This window comes from Clarias gariepinus, chromosome 1 (assembly GCF_024256425.1).
Source record: "Clarias gariepinus isolate MV-2021 ecotype Netherlands chromosome 1, CGAR_prim_01v2, whole genome shotgun sequence".
Lineage (NCBI taxonomy): Eukaryota > Metazoa > Chordata > Actinopteri > Siluriformes > Clariidae > Clarias > Clarias gariepinus.
Genome location: NC_071100.1, coordinates 27,102,520 through 27,126,699, shown reverse-complemented (window position 1 = coordinate 27,126,699; position 24,180 = coordinate 27,102,520). Strand labels below are relative to the sequence as shown.

General features: G+C 38.9%; 1 protein-coding gene across 1 annotated transcript in view; it reads left to right on the top strand.

The window, feature by feature from the left end:
* Nucleotides 1-24,180, top strand: part of plcb3 (phospholipase C, beta 3 (phosphatidylinositol-specific)) — a 72,412-nt gene that overhangs the window by 8,148 nt on the left and 40,084 nt on the right. The window contains exon 2 of the mRNA XM_053492930.1: nt 15,615-15,698. Coding sequence (XP_053348905.1) covers nt 15,615-15,698 — 84 coding nt within the window. The remainder of the gene's footprint in view (nt 1-15,614; nt 15,699-24,180) is intronic.

Genomic DNA, 24,180 nt, shown 5'->3' with positions numbered 1-24,180 from the left:
TTTTTTTTGCTGGTATCACTCAAGTAATAATCCGTAATAATGTCAGATCAGTGGCGTCTCTAATTGTAAAACATAACTGGAATTAGAGCACTAGGGCCTTGTTCACACAGGCGTTAAGTTTTTGGATAAACGAACGTGCTCTGAATGTCCTAGACGTTTATGTTGCATTTTGTAGTGGCGTTCGTTTGTCTCTGTCTAACGCCAGCCTGCAGCCCAAATTGTAGTTTGTGTGTTAACCTGTGGGGGCAGTGTGTCGGGAACTAGATATGAAAGCCCGCCGCTACCGGATTCACTCTCTGACTGCACAACGTCGGATTAAATGAATTTTTATTTTTTTTGTGGTATATGAAGAAATCCGACGAATTTTTCAACAATCAATTTTTTTTATTTTGCCTTTTTCCGCATCTCCCTATGTATAGCATGTAGGATCATGGGATATATCCGGTCCTCCGAAGCGTAAAATGAACGCGCAGAAAACGAACTAGAAGCGGTTTCCTTGCGTTCGTTGGGTTTTGAACGGCAAGAAGAAGCTGCATGCAACGTTTTTTTAATTCCGTATAAACGCGCAACCGGACAAACGCACGTTACCAAACCCGTGTGAACACTCTCATTGACTCCCATGTGTAGAAAACACTCGCCGCTTGACGCTACGAACGCAAAAAAAACGCTCGATTTTAACACCCGTGTGAACAAGGCCTAATAAACATCTTACTGGTTAAAAAACAGTTTACTAACCAGCAGGAACCCTATCCTTAGATTTGCCTTGTAATATAGTTGTAACTACGTTACGATGACATCAGGACAGAGCTGTTCTTTACAGAACAGATCCCACATCAAAATTTTAGTTTTTTATTTATTTATGCATTTTTATTTAATTATTTTTTTACATTTTTGTCTGTTTTCCCTTTTGTGGCCTTTGTTGCTATGTATGCATGTTTACTAGCGTTGACGGCATGTTCCCCAGTGGCCTTGTGGTACGCGCACAGTGCTCTCACCACAGCGGCCAGAGTTATAGTCCCGCTCAGGCTATCAGTTTGGTTTTAATGTTGTTTTAGAGTCGTATTTGCAACATTATGTTGCGTTATTCCAACGTCAAAAAGTAAACATTGTTCTCACATAATTTTAAAGTAATTCCAGCTTTCCAAATCACGCTAATATCAACAGTCCTGAAAACCGGACCAACACTGCCAAATTAATGGCACCACATTGCTTTTATAACCAAACATTCCTGTTTGGTTGCAGTGATCCACCCAACAAAATATGATTTACGCCGTGTATGAATGCATGTCCTATTCTCAAATAAGTCTAATTTGTTGGCTGCTATTTTGTTGTGTTCCTAATTCCCAGTTGATAGACTTTTACCCATACTGCACCAGACATCCAGTGGACAAGCAGCCCCACGTGAATTGTTTGTTAGCATGGATACTGTTTCTGTATTCTGTAGTGTAAAGAAAAATGTTGTCTAACCCGCCAGAAGGTACTTTTTTGTAGTGCATTTGATGCATGAAGCATCAGGTTCAGAGCACTTGGACCAAACTATCCTGCGATAGAATTCTTGTCTGATGAGCAGGATGATGGGAATTGCTTGCAATAATATGTTATGTTGAAAAACATTTTCTCTTGAAATTGACAAGACAAACTTCTATTCAAAGCGGTGATCTTGTTACCATTAGAGTGCACCGTGCATTTAATTTTGTGCCCTGTGTGACTGGCAAAGGGGAATTCTACAGCTTTTCATCGCGTCTTGCCAGATGAGACTCCGGATCAAGAGCTCAGGGTTGGAACGTTCACTCAAGACGTTTGAATGAATCGGTTACCATGTAAATGTTTTGTTTTTAAAGGGGTTTTTCCTTAATGTCGTCTTCAGCGTGTCGTAAAGTTCTCTGTTGTCAATGAGCACCCGTATTTAAACCATCTGCAGGAACGGAGCTGTGATGAATAATGGTCCGTGCTGACGCTGCAGATCTCGCATTCTCTCCCTCTCTCTGAGGGAATTTGCAGGAAGTTTTTAGGGTTGTGATTAACTGTGTGAACTGTAAGAGACAACGTGAGCTGTTTTCTCCATGGACTGGAAGTGACCATGAGTCAGAAGATGCATGTAAGGGAGAAAAACTGACTGATGTAAGAGGTGTGTGCACGAAGCAGTGATGACGTAATTGAAACCGTGGAAGAGTTGTGTCAGGGACGGTGAGGGAGTTTATGAACCCAAAGACATTGAAGTGCTTTACAGTCATAATTAAACCTTCCTTATCATTTGGACAGCCTTCCCCGTAGCAAACCTCTCACAGAGAACCTCTCCGTGTTTGGATGAGCGTGTCTTGTTTTGGTGTGCATGCGAGTTTGTGTACATTTTTTTCCAAATAATTTCCTGATCTAGATCACATCCAGAGATTACATCCTCTCTGTCTGTGTCTCTTTCTCAGCATCTCTTTCTTTTTTAAGTATTTTCCTGTCTCCCTCTCTTTTTGTATCTCCTTCACTCCACATGTCTCTCTCATTGTGTCTCTTCCTGTATTTGATTTTATCCCAATGCTTTTATCTCATGCTCTTTCTCGTGCCTTTGTTATTTTCCGTCTCTCGCCCAGTGTCTTTGCCTCTCCCGCTCTCTCCCTGTCCTTTTTTCTCCCTGTCTCACTATGTCTCCCTCCCTTCTTTTTATCCGTATACAATTGTTCAAAAAATAGTACTCCCTCTTTTAATTCTGTGTTTTTGTGTAAAACCATGCTAAAAAGAACCTAATCATAGCAAGTCTTAGGATTAGGTGAATACAACCTTAGACAAACCACAACATATAACCTTTTTCAATGTGCCAAAAATAAAGCCAAAAAGGAAAAAAATACTGCCAATACTAAGGCCATGTCCACACGTAGCTGGATATATTTTTTTTAAAAACTTAGATTTTTGTTCTTTATTTTTAAAAATAATTCCGTCCACACGGCTTACGTTTTAAAAATATCTTTATCCACATGAAAACGCAAAACGTTCTGTTACGTGCTGTTAGAAGCCTCCTTAAACAACACAGGGCCAATCAGGGGCCTAGACAAAACGCCATTACCTGTTGTGCTTTGTAGAAGTCTGATGGGTCTCATCCGAAACCACCGTCACTGTCGCCGGGGTCTGTGTGTCGTCAGGGTTTTGTACAGTATGTAGCAGCGGTGAGCTTAGTAGTACATTCAGGCACCTCAGTTCATTAACATGATGTGTGAGTAAATGCAAGTGAATGTACACGCATTTAAAAAGTCCAGTAAGCAACGTTAACACAGTCACTAGTTTACTGTACGTATTTTTCACCATTGCACAAAATATCTTCATAAACTAAGCTGACGTCAAGTCAAGGAGACGAGCACACAGACGATTACATCATCGGCACATAGTGATGTTACAACAAGCCAAAATCTGTTTCCCCTGTATAAACACCACTGAAAACTGAGCTTTGGAAAATCTTCACTTTGGACTGAGTTTTCCCAAAAGCTCAGTTTTTAATGACCAAAACTACACTTGCAAGTGGACGAAAGGCGAAAACAGCAGAGAAAAGTCTCCATTTTTAAAAAATCCCGGCTACGTTTGGACATGGCCTTAGTAACTCTTTAATGCTTCCACAGCATTTAAAAGGTAAGTTGCAACCAGGCGCTGCTAATCATCAGCTCTTGATTAACTGATCATCAACAGGTGCAGAGCAGAAGTTTGGGCAGTTTTTGGCTTTATTTTTGTTCAATAAAAAAGGCATGCATGAGGGGAAAAGAAGTCGTTGCATGTTGTTCGCTTCCTGTCCTGTATCTCTGTCTGCATCTTTCTTCTGTTTTTCTCATTGCTCCCCCTTCTCTCGCTCTCTTTCGCTTTCTCTCCTCATGTCTCTCTTATTGTCTTCCCTTTGATGTTTCTCCTTGTCTGCATTTCTCTCCCTTTTTCTTCTATTTCCATATAGCATTCTGTTGTTTTACTCCTCTCATATCTCCCGTCTGCCTTTATCTCATCCTTTCCTGTCTTTTCATGAATGTCCCTCTTTTCGGCTGTCTTTCTGTCCACGTATATTTCAGTGTCTCTATATCTCTATCTGTATCTCTGTCTTTTTGATACTCTAATTTCCCAATTTCTCTTCTTGAATCTCTCTTCTTCTCTGGTCATATCTCTCTCTTTCTCTTCTTTTCCCCTTTTTGTCTCGTCTCTTACTCTATCACGCTCCCCTGTACCTCGTAACTTGCGTCTATCTTCTAGAATTTTTGTTCTTGTTTCTAGTATCTTTTTTTTTTCAGTGTTTGAAAAGTATGTTTTCAGTCAGTGTTTGTGTATGTAAGGGTCTTAGCAAAGGCCAGTTACTTTTAAGTCATATCTAAGACTTGGTCTGTATAATTTATTATAGAGGGATTGATTTGCTACATTTTGATAATATGATATCCCTAGCGATAAAGTAAAATATAGCTGCACAGTTTCTCATACTGCATAAAAAACAAACAAACAATACGCCTGGGTTATACTTTCTACAATCTACACATACATGGTCCTGTGACTGCATGGGAAAGTTCTGGGGAATACTTGAGTGATTCATCAGATTGCCAGTTGCCTGGAGCAGTTTTCTATGCGAGTTGTGAAGTAATGAGCGCAAAAAGTTAAAAAGCTTTAGTTTATGCATGTTTGAAATAACACTGAGATAAGACTTTTGAAAGACACTGCTGTCTTAACACGCATAGCTACCTGTTCTGACTTGCTCTACTTATCTGCATGCATGCACACACTAATGGGATTGACTGAACCAAAGGTGTGCTGGGATTGATGTGCCTGGTAGCAGATTCCTGCTGGTGCTTAAGCTTTGTTCACATAGCAGGAAGTATTTATTTCTTAAATCGGATGTTTTTCTGCTCTTGTATCTCAGTCACAGACCACAGATCAGGCAGAAGTTAACCGTCCTGATAGATGAATAGACAGCTACTAACATGTAGATGGGTCATGTTTTAAATAAACTCCAGTTCCACCCCTGAATGTTTCTGGTTCAGATGATGGCAATAAAACTCCTCACTACCTAAAAAAGCATTTTTAAAAGCAATATGGAGGCAGCCTTTAGCAATGGGATGGACAGATGACCAGTGCTTTTCTGTCTCATGAACACAGAGCTGCTTTTCCAGGACAACGCAGGACACCCAGAAACCGCTCTGGTCCTGTCTGGCCAGTGTGGTGTCACACACAGAAAGGCAGCATGCAGCTGAATAAATAGGCAAGATTTAAAAGGCAGTATGTGCAGCGCGTTGTGTTTAACACACTGTAAATCAGCAGCATGGTGAATAAAACGTAGGCTCATTAGAAAATTCTAATAGCACTTATGAAAAGAAGGGCTATAAACTAGCTGTGTGCAGTTTCACAGCGAGCACCTGCTTAGTGTGGCGTACTACTTACATTTTACGGCTTTAGAAAAAGTCAAAGTAATATAATTTAATGTACTGTTAAAGATATTCATTATGTTTTTTGAATACGTAATATGGTGTGTGAGTGGAAATTTTAGACCTCTGGTCACCTGATTTGATATAATCCATGCTGCACTTTATGGCCCTTTAACCAAAGCCTCTCTGTTGTGTATTTTGGTTACTAGACAAAGCTCTGTGTAAACCCATTTGCTATTCCTCATCACTATCAGCTCTGCGTTGATTCCACCAATACTTATGGCTGTGCACTGGGTTGATTTTGCTTTCCCCCAGAATAGCTTTGCTAGTGTATTAAAACAACATTATGGAGACAAAATAAATAAGTGGAATGTAATTTTAGAATAAAACACCAGAGCTTAAAACTCTACTGGTTTTCTTTCAGAAAATGATGCAATGCGTACTGTGGGAGAGAAGCATTTTTTCCCCCCTGGACTGTCTTGTGAAATGTAGGACAGGTGGTCATCTTATCTTTGTGGCTGATCTGCTCCTGGCATGTTACGTGACTGGTCAGACGAATATGCTGTTACAGACCAACAGTAACTTGTTAGCTTTTAAAGTAAAGTAGCTAACCTTAATAAGAACTAGAACTGCTGTACGTGTGACTTCCAGGCATCCTGGGATGCACGCGACGATGTATGCTGGACATGTGACGTTACTTCCGCATTAAAGTTTGTAACTCGAATGTTCATATGTAGGGTATATAAAATACAACATTTTTATTGTTATTTCTGATGTTAGCTTGTTGTCTAAATGTTGCTGGTCTGGTTGATCTGGTTAATTGGGTCTAAAAAAATTTACTTAAAAAATTTCTTTGGCTCATATACGTAGCTTTGAGTACGGCAAACAATGTATCAGTCTGTTCATGTGTGACAATAATCCACCGTGGTACTTTAGTACATTCAGGTCATCAGCTGACTTCATCATAACATTAAATTACATCGCTGAGCCTAGACATAACCAACTGCAACAATCCCAGAATATAACCCTGCATCCAAAGCTTCTACAGTGGGAACTGTACATGCATGATGAGTGCATCACTTCATGTGCTTCTCTTCTTAACCTGTCGCACCCATCGCTCTGGAATAGTGTCAGTCCGAACTCATCAGACCACATGACCTTTTTCCATAGCTCCAAGATTGAATCTTTATGCACTCTGTTATTATTATATATCTGTTATTTATCTGTTATTCTTCTGATTAGTCTCACTAACAAGTGGTTTTCTTATGGCTACACAGCCGTTTTATTTTCAATTCTGTGAGATCATGTTATATGTGTATGCAAATGTACTTACTTTCACTATTAAATGCAACTTCCCTGTTGAATCTTTACCATGCACCTTGACCAAGTGTTTTTTTCTGACCATATTTTTTATGACGTTGACACTTCAGTACTCTCCATTTGGATTTTAATAATACATTCAGTTCTTAACCCAATTCTAGTCATTTCAAATCTCCTTAGTTGTTTTCTTCGCTTAATTCAAGCCAGTAATTTATCTTTTTAAAAAAAGGTGAGTTCTTCTTTGGCCAGGCTGTGTACATACACATGTACATCTTTAGAGAGTTTATGACATACTAAGACTTGTTAAGACTATGCTGGTTAGTTGTATTGAACATGGCCTCATTCCCCTTGCAATTTCAAAACTAACATAAAAGCTGTTTTACAAAAAAAGTGAAAGGGCAAAAGCTACATGCTACTTGGTGAAAAAAGAAAAAATCAATACTATTTCATATAGCTTAATTATTGTCGTGCTGGTTAAGCTAGTACTTAACTTCTCGTACTCACTACTTGTAGCTGATTACTTTTCAACACTGGTACAGACATTGGATTGGTGGAAAAATACTCAATTTGTTTTTCCACCCCTTTGTTAATGCTCTGATTTTAGGCTGCCTGAGTGGACACGGCCTCACTTGCCTGATCCCTGAAGAACAAACAAGCTTAATTACAGCTACCTGCAGTAATGATGCCTATTTTTCTTCCTCCTGATTCTCATCTCCTCCTCTTTACTCACTCCTCACGCTCATGTTGTTCCCCACTCATTCACTCTGTCCCACCCCCTTATTCCCCCTGTGCCTTCCTCAAGTGTTTACCTCGTCCCACACTCGCATCCTGTTTATGGTGAGGACAGACGTACACACTGCATAACTCATATTACACGATACACACACATGTCCCAAAGATGTGCTATTTAATGTGGTACGTTTTTCCCGAGAATCAAGCATGAAAGCTTTGGGTCTGCTTCATGCAAACATGGCCTCTGCTGGTTTTGTGGCTTTTTTGCTACAGCTTTGAAAATCTGTCCTTCCAAAGCTGAGACTTGCTTTAAATGATCCCCTTGATTGCTACTTCTTTTAACTTATCTCAGTCAGGGGAATTTGCATAGAATTACACGTGTTGTAACTTCATTTTAGCTACACATTTAGGATAACCTGAGTGAAAGCTTGTTTTGTATAAGCAACAAGCATCACTTTTGTGTATGATCATATACTGTACGTGCTGTATTTACCTCCTAAAAAACTGTAAGGTCAATGTGTAGAGCTAATAACAAATACTATTATTCCACTATATCTTATTTAAATGGAGAGACACAGTACGGTAAGTAACCACACAAGGATGATATAATTTGCTGCACTTGGGGTTGAGAGCGATTTCTCAGCTTTCTATTTAGGAATTCCCAATTGAGGAGCTGTTTTTGTTGTTCTGAGTTATATTTGGAAATGCCTACGATGGTGCTAAGGGTGTCCCAAATCTCTGATTTATTTTCCACGCGATGAAAGGTTAAGCAAATATTGTGAAATAAAAATGTAATATCAACACAAAGGTGCTCGTTTTCTTTTCTGGGCCATTAAAATGCGCACCTGGCCTCTTGTTTGCATTACCCTGGTGCAGCTTACGAGCCCCCTGAAGTGTTGCTTTATGGAACTATAGTTGATTTGCTCACAGCTCACCTCTGAGATCTCTTTAAAGCAGTATGTTGTGACTATCTGGTGCAGCTTGTGATTGAGGCTCTCTAAATCAGTACCTTGGCACAAATAACCTTAGAGGTGTTATAAAGCAGTACTTTGACCCCAGCACTGCGGAGATGAGACGCTGCACTTTGGTCTGCACTTACACATGTGTGTGCAGCTTTTCTGGTTGTCATGAAGCTCATCCATGACAAACTATAAAGTGGTACTTGGTGGTTCTCTGCCTTAAATCTCTAGTGAAACAGCCTCAAACACTATACTATGACTCTCAGGTCAGTACTTCATACAGTACCTATTAGGCCCTCTTGAACAGTAGTTGTGGTTTTTTTTTATGCTGTTCTTTGGTAAGACCCTCTTATACAGTAGACTCTATCTCTGTGGTGCAGTTGTGGTGCCCTGGTGCAGCTCATTCATGAGGATCTCTGAACTAGTGCTCTGCCTCCATCTTGACTTGCCTTTGGTACATTTTGATATTGTCATGCACATCTGAGGAAATACTTTATGACTTTCCGATGCATTGCTTTGTGGCTGTCTGGTTTGGCTCATCTGTTTCCGCAGTTTGTTCTTCACGCCCTCAGAAATAGCGCTTTCTGGTCATTCGATGCACTCTGTCCAAGAGACTCTCCTAGAAACTACAGGAAATGTTGGCTCTTACTCGTGTGTTAATAAATGTCTCGCCACACACAGAAGCATGCTAGCAGATACTTGACACTAAGGTGAGAGAGCAAGGAATCTGAGAGGTGGCGTAACAACAAAATGTCACTTTGTCAATCTCAGCTTCCCGCAATTCACATGTGGGTGTGTTTGACCTTTGCACCCTGCCTCCAGGCTTTCCTCTCTCACTTGATTACGATTGTTAGGTTGTTCCTGAGGGAGACCTGTTTGTGTATGGGTGTGTGTTTGTCTTACGCTGCTGGAACGTGCAGGTCGGCCGCAGTAAATCACTGCGATCCTTCCACAGCTGCTCAAAGGTCTCCCTATCTCCGTCAGTCTCCTTTTTTTTTCTCTTTGTCCCCTTTTAAATTTTACCGCAACTAGGCTCTTCCATGTTTTTTTTTTTTTTCCTGCTAATGAGTTTAAAGGTAAATTACAGACATAGTCTTTAGCAGTTGGCTATTACACATGGTCAACACAGAGGGAAACTAAACATGTGACATGCCCAGGAAGTATACACCATTAATCTAGCAACTCCGCTCCTTACTTCCAAGACTGTTGCCTTGTATGTTCTTGTTCAGTTGAACATGCAGTGCATCTCACATCAAGTATTTATTGCGGGTAATTGCAAACAAGCTCTTTTAGCCGCTTTTTCTTGTGGTCTGCCATCTTTGTGGTTTGTTCCATCTGCTGCCGAGGTTACGCCACTATGCACTTCACTCGTTGTCTCTACTGCTATTGCATATGTAGCAATAATTCTTGAGGATGTGTACAGATAGTTTACAAACCTCAACGCAGGCAGGGCGGCCATTATGCACGCATATTCAGCTAGTTACAGCGAAAACATGAGAGTGGTGAAGGCAGCAGCAGTGTGGGTTGGTCATTAGTTCAGTTAAGACAAAAAGAAGTATAATATTGGAAATGTATATCTATGCAACAAGTGAAATAATGTTACACAAAGCTGTCTCAATGACTTAAAATGCTGTAACGTACAAAGCAAAAGTAAAAGCTTCCATAGCGTTAGTTCTTTTGTGATATGCACTTCCTCATGCTGCACCTTTGATGAGGGTAAAATACTTTAGTGCTGTTTGCATTTGCATATTGTTTGCCACCAATCAGCTCCTGTGGTGGAATTGTTTGGTGCCGGGTGTGTTTAGGAGGAACTTGGACCTTAAAAAAACAAATGATGGATTCATTCCTCTTGAAAGAAATATTCATCGTTGGATTTTCTGGCCCTTTAACAGGACTGTTGCTTTCTAGATTTAGTTCGTCAATCACTTTATGCGAGTTTGGAAAGACGAAGTCATTACCATCAGTGACAACAGGCTCTTCCAAGGTGGTGCGATATCACTTCGGTTTGAAAAAGGAATCCCTTTCAGCTAAAATTTTTGATGACTAGGAGGCTGGAGTTGTGACGCACGTCACTATTATCGCATCAAATTTCATTCATTCCCAGAAAATGTGCTCCTACCAGTGACGGCTGGTCATTATTAAAGCCATTACCTATTAAATGTGTTTAACTGCAGATATCAAGTTGCAGTCATCATTTCTAATCTTCAAGCATTTCAAATCTTTAATGTAAAAAAAATTAAATCTATTGGGAAATGAAAAGAATGTTTAACACAAAGAATTGAAACAATCACACAATCCAGCTTTATGGGTTTATGAACATGTTGGTATCGCAAGCCAGATACAAGCAGAGCCAGGAGGCCTACAAACTCACCCACTGAAATAGCTGACATAGTTTCTGCATTACTCTGTGTGTATGCATGTTTGTATGCGTGTGTATGTCTGTGTGAGCGCGTGTGTTTAAGAAACGAACAAAAACACACCCCTATTGTGGTCCCTTGGCTTAGCCAGGCTTTATGCTGCTCAAGTTATTTTATTTAATAGATTACTAAAAGGCCTGCTTTAATAGTGTACTTACAGTCTCCCGAGGGACCTTTAATGCTCACGGAGCCAACACACACACAAACACCGTCTCAAGTTCCCTCATAAATCTCTGCGTCATGGTCGGCGGTGTGTATTCCTGGAAAAATAAACATGCCCTGTGTTTTGGTGTGAAGCTAATATGAGAGCAATTAAGAGTACATCATTTTTTTTTCCTTGTTATAAGCAGGAAATATTGTAGAAATAGAGATGCTTGTTTATAATTGCCTTAGTTTTCATTTAATATCTGCATATGTACAGTGTGTTGATCTGCAAGGAATACACACAAACACGGAAAATATGAATGAAAAATGATGGAGTGGCTTGATGTAGTGGAAAACAGACATGGCATGTGGATATAATAATAGATGCTGTGATGAAGTGCTCCACTCATGGTGCACTTTATTAGTAATACTAATACTGAGTACGGCTTCCCTTTGCTTTTACAATTGTTTCAATTCTTCATGGCATGGATTCCCCAAGGTGATGGGAACCTGCCTTTGAGATTCTGGTCCATGTTGACATGTTGACATCATATACATTCTCATGTTGTTGGTCTCCTGGGCATTTCAGATCTTGGACTGGAAATTATCACTTGGTGTCATGTTTTTGAAAACCGTTTGAGATGATGTTTGGTTTGCGACATGGTGTATCATCATGCTAGTCATTATAAGGTGGATAAATACGCTGTAGCATTCAAGCAAGGATAGACTGGTATTAACAAACCCAAAGCATGCCTATAAAACCTTTCCCACACCATGACACCACACCCACCAGCCTGGAGTGTTTATACAAGCTATGTTCAGCTCATTGATACTGTTGGTGCCAAATCCTGACCCTACCATCTGTGTGTCTTGACAGAAATCAGGATGAATCAGATCTGGGTAGATTTTTGCAGTCTTCAGCTTTGTGGTGAACCTGTGCTCAATGCATCTTCAGTTTTCTGTTCTTTGGTAAGAGAAGTGAAATGGTAGCTAAAGCTTCCGCCATGATTTACTGCGTTGCACTGCTGCCACATAATTTGCTGATGAGGTAACTGTGTGTTGAATAGGTGTGTACTGGTACTCCTACTGCAAGTGCTGTGAGTGTATGTTACAATAATTTATTATATTTATCGTGGTATCTTGTTGTCATATTCTATACCATATATGTGAGTGAAATATACCCATCCTTGGTGGGTTTCCTCTGGGTACTCCAGTTTCCTCCCAAAGTCCAAAGACATGCAGATTAGGTGAACTGGTGTCCAAAAGTGACCTAATCTACATGTCATTAGACTGTGGGAGGAAACCGGAGTACAGGAACCAAGGACAGGGAGAAAACTCCACACACAAAGACCCTGGAGGTGCGAAGCTACTGTGTCGACAACATTGTTACCCCATATGAAAATACGCCCACTCTGACTTAAACGAGGATGATTTATCTGTTAAACATGTGTTTTGTTTTGATGTTTAATTTTGTAGGTTTTTTTAATCAATCAATCAATCAATCATTTGTGTGTGTGTGTGTGTGTGTGTGTGTGTGTGTGTGTGTGTGTGTAAAAGGAAAAACACACAGGATAGGAAGAAGGATCATTAAGGCTTATTAGCTGAAGGCCAGTGCCTGTAGGGGGTGGAGGAGACACTGGAGAAAATCGTTACACCACAGTGTATTTTACGGTCTTTAATGAGTATGTACCGTAAGGGCTAAAGGTTAAGGCTAGTGCACCCGCTAGCACCCACTGCAGATACAGGGGAAATAAACTGCATGAGCTAAGTTGTAAGAAGATCAAAAAGAAAGGCGCATCATGACCCTCTTCTTCTCTCCGTTTCTCCTCGTCTCTCTCGTCCCCTTCCTTCACTACTCACTCTTTCATATTGTAATACACCCACCTGAAGGCGTTCGATGCTGATGGGTCCTGCGCCGAGACGCTTTGTTTAGCAAACACTGCTTTGAATGGAGGTCATTCAGGACCCACAATACAACGGTAATATATTTGTGTTTATGCAAACGCAGCCAAGCAGCACACATTGGCGTGGTGTGTGTAATGGTTTGTGTCGACAAGAAGAAAGGAGAAAAAAAAAAATCATCATTCTTCACATCTTGGCAATCGTTGATTGTTTTTCCAAGAACCCATAAATGTAATCAGTGCTAAACAGTTGATTGGCTCATTTGACAGCACTCTCAATTCGCTTGTGCTGTTTTGTTTATTCATTGTACATCATTTGAGATTTTTACAAAAGAGATGAAGAGCATGGGAAAAGATGTGTAATGGAAAAAGAAAGAGAATATACATGAGGAGTCATAATAAATAAAATGGAATCGGATTGTCCTTTTATTTAGGACAAATAGAAAAGGACAAAAAAAATCCTCAAACAATAGCAGGCAAAACAAAAGATATGATACTCTATAGTTTCTGGATTAGATGACGTCACTTAAACCCTGGATGATTTTTTTTTTTCCCTGAACGATCATCTTGTGTCATGAAAAATATTTGAAATCTTGCATGTTCCACCACTCCGTGTATTATTCAATTATCTATTCGTATCTCTCTCCGTGTCTGACAGTCCACATTAAGATGAAGGCATGGGGTTACTCTGTAGCTCTTGTGGTCTTGGCGCTGACGCTTTACCCTTCAGCCATTAGACTCGACTTTAAATTCAACTGTCCCTAAAGGGCTGCTAGTTATCTCTCTCTCTCAGAAAGCCGTCCACTGATCCCAGGTATATCTCCTTCCTCTTGCCATTTTTTTATCTGCACTTCAGCACTTGGCACCTAGCACTCGGCTCAAGGGAAGCTTCTTGTCGGACTGCGGCGAATCCTTAACTGTCTCTAAAAGACAGCGTATAATGATGGGAGATGTGGGGTCTATGGCAGGAGGTCCACAGGAAATATCTTTGTTAGACTGTCATTCAGTTGGAAGAAGTGCAGGGCACCGTTCATTAATTCAACAGACACATTGTGCACATACTGTAGCGTGCACATGCCTTGTATCAGCAGGGCAGGAAATAGTCTCTTACAAATAGTTCAAGGAGCAGTGTAGAGATAAAAATTGTCTTTTTTTATCGATAATGAAGTTAAAATTACTATTAAAATGTTCTGATCTCATATGAGTGTTGGTGATATAACCAGAATTTTATATTACCATAAGGAATGCATTAACAGTGTAGAAAACATGCCTTAATTGTTTCAGTCATGGGAAAGGTGGCTTCATTGCTGATAATTTGTAATGGAAAAGGCGTGGCTTCATTGCACATCAGTCACAATGAAGGAGTAATGGCTTTATTGCACATCATATCTTCCAGTGAAGGAGGGAGAGTCTTAATGCCCGTTAGTGCCGTGTGTAGCCAAGAATTAAGGTGCTTTTACACCAAGCATCAATCACGGTTGACCCCAAAATTCAGAACATTTACGTAATGTAAACACATTAGTAGCCGGGCACGGATCAGCATACCATGCCTAAGTGAATCTGAAAAGGTTGTCTCAGGCATAGTACAGCATACCTGGGCATGGCTGGAATTAAATATGAAAGTCAACTGTAACTGAACGTGGAAGTGGGCCGCTGTTTAAAACGTGCTGTCATCAGTGACGTCTATCTCCTCCGAAATCTCCGAAGTGTGCGCGCGTTCTTATCCTCCTACCCATGCAGCCATAGCTGATAAAGTAGGAAGGCACACGAGACCGTTGCTCTTGACATTTTTCCGAAATATAAATATTAGACATAGCACAAAGGTTAGCGTCCTTGTTCTCTTGTCTTTAAGAGGGAAACAATCGTCTTCTAGCGTTAAAGTAGTCTTCGCTCATTCAGAGTCAGCTGAAGGAAAGCCAGCACTTTTTCTTTGATTAAAATAGCTGTGCATTCTATCATTCTGTATTGCACTTCCTCTACATACCAAATCAACACATCTTTAAATCTAGTCATCCTGAATTACTGGCTGCCTTAAATCCTTATGTCCTGATAGTAAAGTCTATTAGTTCGACATCCAACTTGGCCCCTGTCCCAGGCAGTTATTTTCATTCCAGGCCTCTATCTACTCGAACGGGGAGAGACCAATATATCAGAAATAGTTCAAGATGATTTAAAATGTCTGTTAAAGTTGGACAAAATGCAAGAGATGTAAAAAATCTTTGGTCTCTGCATCACGTAACTTTACTTTTAGGTTTCCATACTAAATGTCAATGTAAGAATGTGTCAGGCCAGGTCTTTTTGCGACTGTAACATGTTTAACAACCTTTATAATCCATGCTGGAATGCATGCAAATTTCCCCCATATTTCTCCCAGTGGCCTGTCTTGACCCATCCTGTATATCTGTTACTGTCTTTCGTTTTGTTTTTTGTTTTTTGATGAAGATGTGTTATGTCACAATACAAGACACACACTTCTGCTGCGATAACTTCTTTTTTGTTTCATGACCTACGATGTTATATTTAAAAACCTCTTAGGAGACATTGGAAAGTGCATCTATATATTAGAAACTAGTTTTGCTGTAACTGGAGTAATCAATAATAAAATTATTTTCCAGGAACTTGTTTTTTTTCTTATTGATTAGTTGCTGCTGTATTGCACTCGTTGGTGGTCATTGATGCCTCACTAATGTATAAATTCAGTTATTCTCCTCTAGTCTGCCACCTGAACAGGCACTATCGTTGTCATAATTGTTTTTGGTTTGTGTTTAGGAGCCCAACAATGGCGCGATGACTCAGGTCACCATGAAAGTGGACCCTGAAGGATTCTTCCTTTTCTGGATTAGCCCAAACGGGGTAAGTGTTTTTTTTTTTTTTTTTTTTTTTTCTAACCCCTTTTGCATTAACTTTCAATTCTTAACACTGGAATTAATTGGTTCAATTATTTAATTTTTTTTCTGGCATGTTTTTTCTTAACAAAAAAACAATATGCAACCTTAGTTGAAGCATATTTCAAGCACTTTTACCTGTGCTCTTGGTATCAAAGAAGTCATACATGCTTGCTTTTTTTTCTTCTTTTTTTTAAGTGTGAATTTTTTTGTGTGTGTAAAAGTCTTGTTGCATTCAATCAGATGTTGTTCTCATGATAATTAATTGACGTTCAGCTTAATTGGTGCTTATAAATGCAATTTAAAATAGCATATTAAATATAATCTAATATCATCAAAAGAGTTTGGACCCTTTAAGGTCTAACAATTAATGTTAATGACAAATTAGAACAGAAGCCTATGTGCTCATACAATGAAGCATTCAATTTAATTCAGGGACTTCTGATGCAACTTCTCATGAATGAAAGTGTAAAACAGATTACATTTACAGAATACTTCAAGCACAGTACAGTAGTACAATGTTGAGCCACAGTAAATCATTTAAATTGTGCACATGTTTTAAAGAAGGCCGCACGTCCGTGGAACAGCCCGCTATTTTTAACCAACTGCTGTTGTTCCCATGAACACTGAACGGGAACACCTGGTTTCCTTGCAGAAGAGACGCGTCTCTCTGTTGAGACTGTACACACAATCATTCACGAATACCACTTTATAGAACATTACAGGGACTCACTTGAGAGTTATTGCCACACCCCCACATGTCTGACCTTACTCCAAGCCATTTCCACATGTTTAGGCCATTAAAGGAGTTCCTGGGAGGTCAGTGTTTCGGCAGTAAAGCAGGCAGTCCTATCCTGGCTCTGGCATACTGAGAAAACCTTCATGGTATCCAAGCACTAGTAAACACTATGGTAATATGAGTATTAATGTAGCAGATGTAGGATTATATAAAGAGAAAAAGGGTGTCCCGGTTTGACTTGAACATGAACTGACTTGACTTGTTTTGTTGTTGTTTTTTTTGCAAGAATGAAAGGCAAATAATTAGTTAATTAATAATGAAAAATTATATGGAATAATTGTAACTTCTTAAAAACAAATGGTAAATCTCAGAGATATCTAACCAATCATGGAAAATCTTGTCTGCTTAATGAAGAAGTGTCATGATTTTTACTAGTAACCGTAAGTTCTGGGTTGCATTAGGTGTTAATTTTGGGAAATTTCAAACCGCCTATTTTTAGCTAATCTGTTGCAAAGTAACTGAAAGTATCTTTAAAACACTGTAAAATAAAAGAAGAGTTTTAAAAATATAATATTAACATAATTCCAACTGATTGTGTTTTCAGTTTGTCCAGTTTAGCTTTTATTCTTCTTACACTAATACCCATTTCCACTGAATGTTGTCCTCTTCTCCAGTCACTCTTTTATCTGCTTCAAGTCCAATTAATGTTCATCATGTGAGTGCTCATGAAATATTTGGATTCGATCCAGCGAAATCAAAACACTCTCTCGCCCATCCTTTCGCTGTTGTGCTCTTTATGGTTTCTCTCTCCTGTTCTTTTCATCTTGTCAGTTAGGCATGTATGGCATGTGTTTTTTGTGCAGCTATAGTCTCTAGTGTATTACGATTCAATTTCCTGTAATTGGTTGTCATGTGATACTGCGCTCTGTAAATGTGCATGTGAGCAGAAGACAAAAACAGAACTGTAAAAAACTGTTTTGAAAAAAAAAAAAAGAAGTATGCAACTTTTAGTGTTTAGTTTTTTTTTCTTCTTATGAATAAATTAGGGTTTTAGGATAGATATAATGTTTTCTTGTAAGAAAGCTTACTTGTGTATATACTTTCACACAAAAACTGAAAGTTATTTCTTTAGAAGATGAGCTCGGTGTGTGTGTGTGATGTAGTATTAGGACACTAGGGCAAGCTTCGCCTGAGGAGAAACAGTAACCCTGTTTGGCGGTAGGAATAAATGCCCAAGGGAAGCCAGCCTCGTCTATAGAGGAAAGAGGACACCTCATCTTGTCTCTTCAGTAACTGCATACTTTTAGATTTAATGTCGCTATTATTATATTTAATAATATCATTATCACGCGTACCTTTTTTTTTCCCTTTGCTTCTCCTTCTAAGTAGCGTAAAGTTGTTAAAAGTCAGTTGCACTTCCACGAATCCCCATTTGTCCTTTTCTAACCTTTCCTACAATCTTCTCTATTACTTTTACTGGTCATGGATTCACGCAAGAACTAGCTTAAGTTCCCTTCTTTGTGTCTGAAAGCACCTCTATAATGTGTGAGTATGTAGAACACTGCAGCATAGTTTTTGTTAGTAAAAGGAAAACACACCCTGTTGAAATCCTCCTCCCAAGTATTATTCTAATACTATTCTAGGACTACAACCCTGAGTCCACTAATACAGCCTATGAGAGCACACATTGTGTTGTATGAAGCTGTGTTGTGGTCTACTTACTGTAGAGAAAAACATTTCTCCCCTGATGGGATTGTTCTCTTCCAAGATGATAAACCTTCATCTACAGAGCATCACTGGATGGTTTGATCAGTATGAGCATAATGTAAATCTGTACGGCCCACACCATCACCAAATCTCCTGAACCTGATTAAATGCCTATTAGAGATTTTGGAGTGATGTATTAGACAATGTTCTACACCATCAAAATATCAGTTGAAAGAGCCTCTTTTGGAAGAACAATGGTGCTCTTTATCGTGTAGCTCCAGAGAATGTCTTCATCTATCAGCTCCTGTTTACATATTAGTTTGTTTTTCCACTTGTTCAACCTTAAAATATAGTTAGATATAAAAATGATCCATAATTTAGTTATTTATCTTAAATACAAGATAACCTTAAGGGGCCAGGTACACGTGTGTGTCTGCCGCACCAGAGACTTTTCTTCTATTTCCTCTTGTGTAACCTTGTGAATTTATCATTAAACTTATATGTTCATACATTTGTTGCACAGCATTTCCTATTGCACAAAAAAGGAAATGAACTGGCGATGAGTGATTAAATCAGGCGGGCAAACCGCTTAGAGGGTGAAAAGGGCATTGCACGCTTATATATATATATATAAAACAATTTAATTAATCTAATTGATGAACTATAAATGAGGAATAACACATGATGCTGCTCTTTTTTTTTTATGCAAATCAAAGGCTTTGTTGAAGGTGACTAATTTTCTAAAACTGCATATTTCGTAGTGTTTTATTCGTGTATGCAAATGTTATATAAAGGATTAAAGAAAGACATCGTTTAACAAGAGGAAGCATTCATCGGTTTATTGAAAAAATTTATTGATTTGAAACTTGCATGTGGAATATACAGTAGTGGCTATTAACATTATTTTTTCACCAGGCTTGCTTAGCTTCTTTTTTTTTTTCTCTTGAGGCATATGAGATGAAAATGCTTCTAATGTTCTTAAAAAAACTGCAAAATGTCTTATAGTTTTCCGTCTTGATGTTTTACCAGCATTAAATTTTTAAATAACAGCTGATACTAAAGACCTACTACTATCCTAAAACACATACAGTGGTGTGAAAAACTATTTGCCCCCTTCCTGTTTTCTTATTCGTTTGCATGTTTGTCACACTTAAATGTTTCTGATCATCAAACACATTTAACTATTAGTCAAAGATAACACAAGTAAACAGAAAATGCAGTTTTTATTATTTAGGGAGAAAAAAAATCCAAACTTACATGGCCCTGTGTGAAAAAGTAATTGCCCCCTGAACGTAATAACTGGTTGGGCCACCCTTAGCAGCAATAACTGCAATCAAGCGTTTGCGATAGCTTGCAACGAGTCTTTTACAGCGCTCTGGAGGAATTTTGGCCCACTCATCTTTGCAGAATTGTTGTAATTCAGCTTTATTTGAGGGTTTTCTAGCATGAACCGCCTTTTTAAGGTCATGCCACAACATCTCAATAGGATTCAGGTCAGGACTTTGACTAGGCCACTCCAAAGTCTTCATTTAGTTTTTCTTCAGCCATTCAGAGGTGGATTTGCTGGTGTGTTTTGGGTCATTGTCTTGCTGCAGCACCCAAAGTCGCTTCAGCTTGAGTTGACGAACAGATGGCCGGACATTCTCCTTCAGGATTTTTTGGTAGACAGTAGAATTCATGGTTCCATCTATCACAGCAAGCCTTCCAGGTCCTGAAGCAGCAAAACAACCCCAGACCATCACACTACCACCACCATATTTTACTGTTGGTATGATGTTCTTTTTCTGAAATGCTGTGTTACTTTTACGCCAGATGTAACGGGACACGCACCTTCCAAAAAGTTCAACTTTTGTCTCGTCGGTCCACAAGGTATTTTCCCAAAAGTCTTGGCAATCATTGAAATGTTTTTTAGCAAAATTGAGACGAGCCTTAATGTTCTTTTTGCTTAAAAGTGGTTTGCGCCTTGGAAATCTGCCATGCAGGCCGTTTTTGCCCAGTCTCTTTCTTATGGTGGAGTCGTCAACACTGACCTTAATTGAGGCAAGTGAGGCCTGCAGTTCTTTAGATGTTGTCCTGGGGTCTTTTGTGGCCTCTCGGATGAGTTGTCTCTGCGCTCTTGGGGTAATTTTGGTCGGCCGGCCACTCCTGGGAAGATTTACCACTGTTCCATGTTTTTGCCATTTGTGGATAATGGCTCTCACTGTGGTTCGCTGAAGTCCCAAAGCTTTAGAAATGGCTTTATAACCTTTACCAGACTGATAGATCTCAATTACTTTTGTTCTCATTTGTTCCTGAATTTCTTTGGATCTTGGCATAATGTCTAGCTTTTGAGGTGCTTTTGGTCTACTTCTCTGTGTCAGGTAGCTCCTATTTAAGTGATTTCTTAATTGAAACAGGTGTGGCAGTAATCAGGCCTGGGGGTGACTACAGAAATTGAACTCAGGCGTGATAAACCACAGTTCAGTTATTTTTTAACAAGGGGGGCAATTACTTTTTCACACAGGGCCATGTAGATTTGGAGTTTTTTTTTTCTCCCTTAATAACGTAACCTTCATTTAAAAACTGCATTTTGTGTTCAATTATGTTATCTTTGACTAATAGTTAACGGTTTTTGATGAGCAGAAACATTTAAGTGTGACAAACATGCAAAAGAATAAGAAATCAGGAAGGGGGCAAATAGTTTTTCACACCACTGTATTTCCTTATTGAAAACCACATCAAGAATTGCCCATGTTACAATCCTGTTTAGGTGGACGCCTCCCTGTGATTTACATTTATATGGCAGTATGAAAGTATGTGAAAACCTGACAATTCCACCATCCCCTTTCCTGATGTAGTCATCCTTTGTTGGTGTAATAACTATCACTCTTTTAGGAAAGCTTCCCACCAGATTTTGGAGCGTGGCTGTGTTCATTCAGCTACAAGAGCAGTAGTGGGGTCAGGCTTTGATATCACCATTGCAGTGATCTAAAATGGTGCAGTCACATTTTCGTACATCCCGGAGGTATTCTGTAGGGTTGAGGTCAGGGCTCTGTGAAGGTCACTCGAGTTCTTCCACTCCAAAACTAGGTCTTCATTGACTTTCATGGAACTTGTGCACTGTGATGCTGTCATGCTGGAACAGGGTTTGGGCCCTTTTGTTTGGGCAGTGAAGTGAAAGTGGAAAGGGTCCAGGCATGGGTGTGATTGTCAGGTGTGCGCATTCATTTGGCTACATAGTGAAGCTGTAGCCATAAACAAAATAATGGATGATAACAAGTGAATTGAAGATTTCCAGAACTACTATTTGACCTGCTAAACAGCGCTGTGGTTTAATTTTGATCAGTGGCTTAAGCCTTATATATTATTATTCTAAAATAAAAAAATAAAAAAACTATTATAATTTTAGGATAATATCAGGATATGTGCCATCATTACAAGTGTGTCCATAGAAACAAGAATTATATCCAAATGTTATAAGGTTATTACATTTGCCTGTGATTTTTTTTTTTTGTTTTGGTTTGCTTCTTTCTTTCTTTTTGAGTAATCTTCATTCTGTGATATTTATTCATTTAAGTTTCAAGATATTTATGTACAAAAAGTATCAGACAAAAATTAAGCACGATCAGGTCATAGCATAAAGTCGTCACGTGCTGGTGTATTCTGGCAAGTACTTACTGAAAACAAGCAAAAGAATTAAATTAAGCATGATACACAACAGCTGCAAAACTCTTGCAAACAGCTGGATACTTTTGACTTGGATTTTTTACTCCAGGGATACTTTTGACTGCACTTCATGCAGAGTACGAGTTCAAGAATAAAACGCACCACAAGAGAAGCTGATGAACTCTATTCATTTTGACAGCGCTGGGGTTTGCCCTTGTCAAAAATAATGGCAAGATACAACAAGCGATCACCTGCTGGTTGTTAAACAAAAAGATGCACAAGTGGCCTTGAAGAGCAGAAGAGTCTAAATCAAACATACCCCTTTTAAAGGCAAAAGTGGTTGTCAAAGTTGTTGTTTTTTGTTGTTGTTTTTTTTTTTTTTAGTTCTAAATTATATATTTTAAGCCTGACATGCTTTCATTTAAAATGAGACAGCATGTTCTTCACCAAACTGTAATAAAAAAAATGAAAGGCATTTTTATTGATTGTTTGTATTAGTGGAGGATGACTCCGGTCACCTGCGTTCTCTCTCTCTCTCCGTCTCTCTCTCTCTCTCTCTCTCTCTCTCTCTCTCTCTGTCTCTGTCAGGAAGATAGATTAGAAGAAATTTGGAAGATTTGGAAATGGAATATCTCTATCTCTCTGAAATGCCCTTATTTTACATAATTGCCTTTTTATTTAATTTAGTAATAATTTACTTTATACATGAATGGACAATAGTTGAATTGTTTATGTTGAATTGCATGTTTAAATAAATAAATAAATAAATAAATGAATTGGCTTGACAATCAAACTTAAGCACTTAGTAGCATACTACATGGGTTCAGTTCTTTCATTCCTTCCTTCATTAAATGTGTTTGTACACACATTGTTGTGTGTGTTTGATCAACCATACCTTAAAGAGCTCAGTTTACAGATGTGTTAGCAACTGCTCTTGGACTTTCATTACAATCGAGTTCGGAGTAGGTTTTCAGTTTTTACAATGCATATAGGAACATATCAAGTGAGTGTTTGTTTTAATCACAGAGATTAGGTAAAAAAAACACACACACCACCACCCTGTTGTAGAGTAGGAGTATAAAATCACTGTGATTCATTTATTGTAGACATAATGTGTTTAAAGAAGATCTTATCAAGTATCCTGGTAATGCAGACGATAGCGAGTCATTCCACAGCGTTGTTGTGTGTTCGATTCTGATTGGTCACAAGGTTATACTGTTTAGTTCATATTAATGCACAAATTCTGATACAATATGGTTTCTATAGTAACGGCTAATCCTGGGATTTGTATACTGGAAGCTTCAAGTAAACAAATACGCAGTTGATACTGTAAAGTTCTCCGTGGGAAGATATTTAACGTTTATGAAAGGAGTCTCAAGTGTCAGAGACAAATAATTGTAACAGTCAAGAAGTAAAGCCGTAGCTTTATGTTTTCCATGCAGGACGGACAGCTTTGCATTTTATGAAGGCTAGCATTGGTAAGCTATTAAATGCTTTGCCATGTGCCACATCCTTTCATTGCCCTTTTTTATATAACAACGTGTTCCGTTTGTGTTTTACTTTTGATCAGTCATTGCTTTCTGTCAATATTTATTTCGTTTTTGAGAGTTTCGGTGCTTTGTGTGAGATAAAAAAAAAAGAAAGAAAAAGAAAAAGCCCTGGAGACATTAGGTGTGAGCTACATTGTTTAATCTTCTTCCGTGCCAATTCATTTAACAGGAAGAGAGAAGGATTACTGTGTGTATCTGCTCTTGCTCCACATTGACTTGACAAACGTCTTGACTTAGCGTTCATTCAGAGTGCGCATGACAAGTGCGTTTATGTGGTCATTCTCTCAGTCTGAACATGGATATTGTTTTAATACAGTTTATGGCCATAAAATTATTCTAATACCTGTTTGCATTTAATCTAATCTGATGAGAGTTAGCCTGTGATCTTAGGTTTGCCAATGACCTAATTTTTATTTCATTTTATTTTTTTGTTGCTTTTATGTAATGTAACTCCATAATGGATTAGCAACTGTAAGTGTTTTAGCGTCTTCATGTTTAGTGTGAGGATGTGGCTTTAGGGCTGTGGTCCTAATGGAAGCGTGGTCAGTGTGATTGCAGGCATAATGGTGTGCTGTTGCTTTTGTCATTCGTCCGTTAGCTTCATTAGGGGTTGAAGGCGATCAGCACTAGACTAACAGTTAGCAGTGGTAGACTACATTAGCGTGTAATCAGCTCTTTTTTTTTTTCTTTTGTTTGGAGACACAACCATTCTCTGTCCTCTTACTGCTTCGCTTGTCTCACACACACACACACACACACACACACACACACACACACACACACTAGGGATAGGAATCACAAGTCACCTA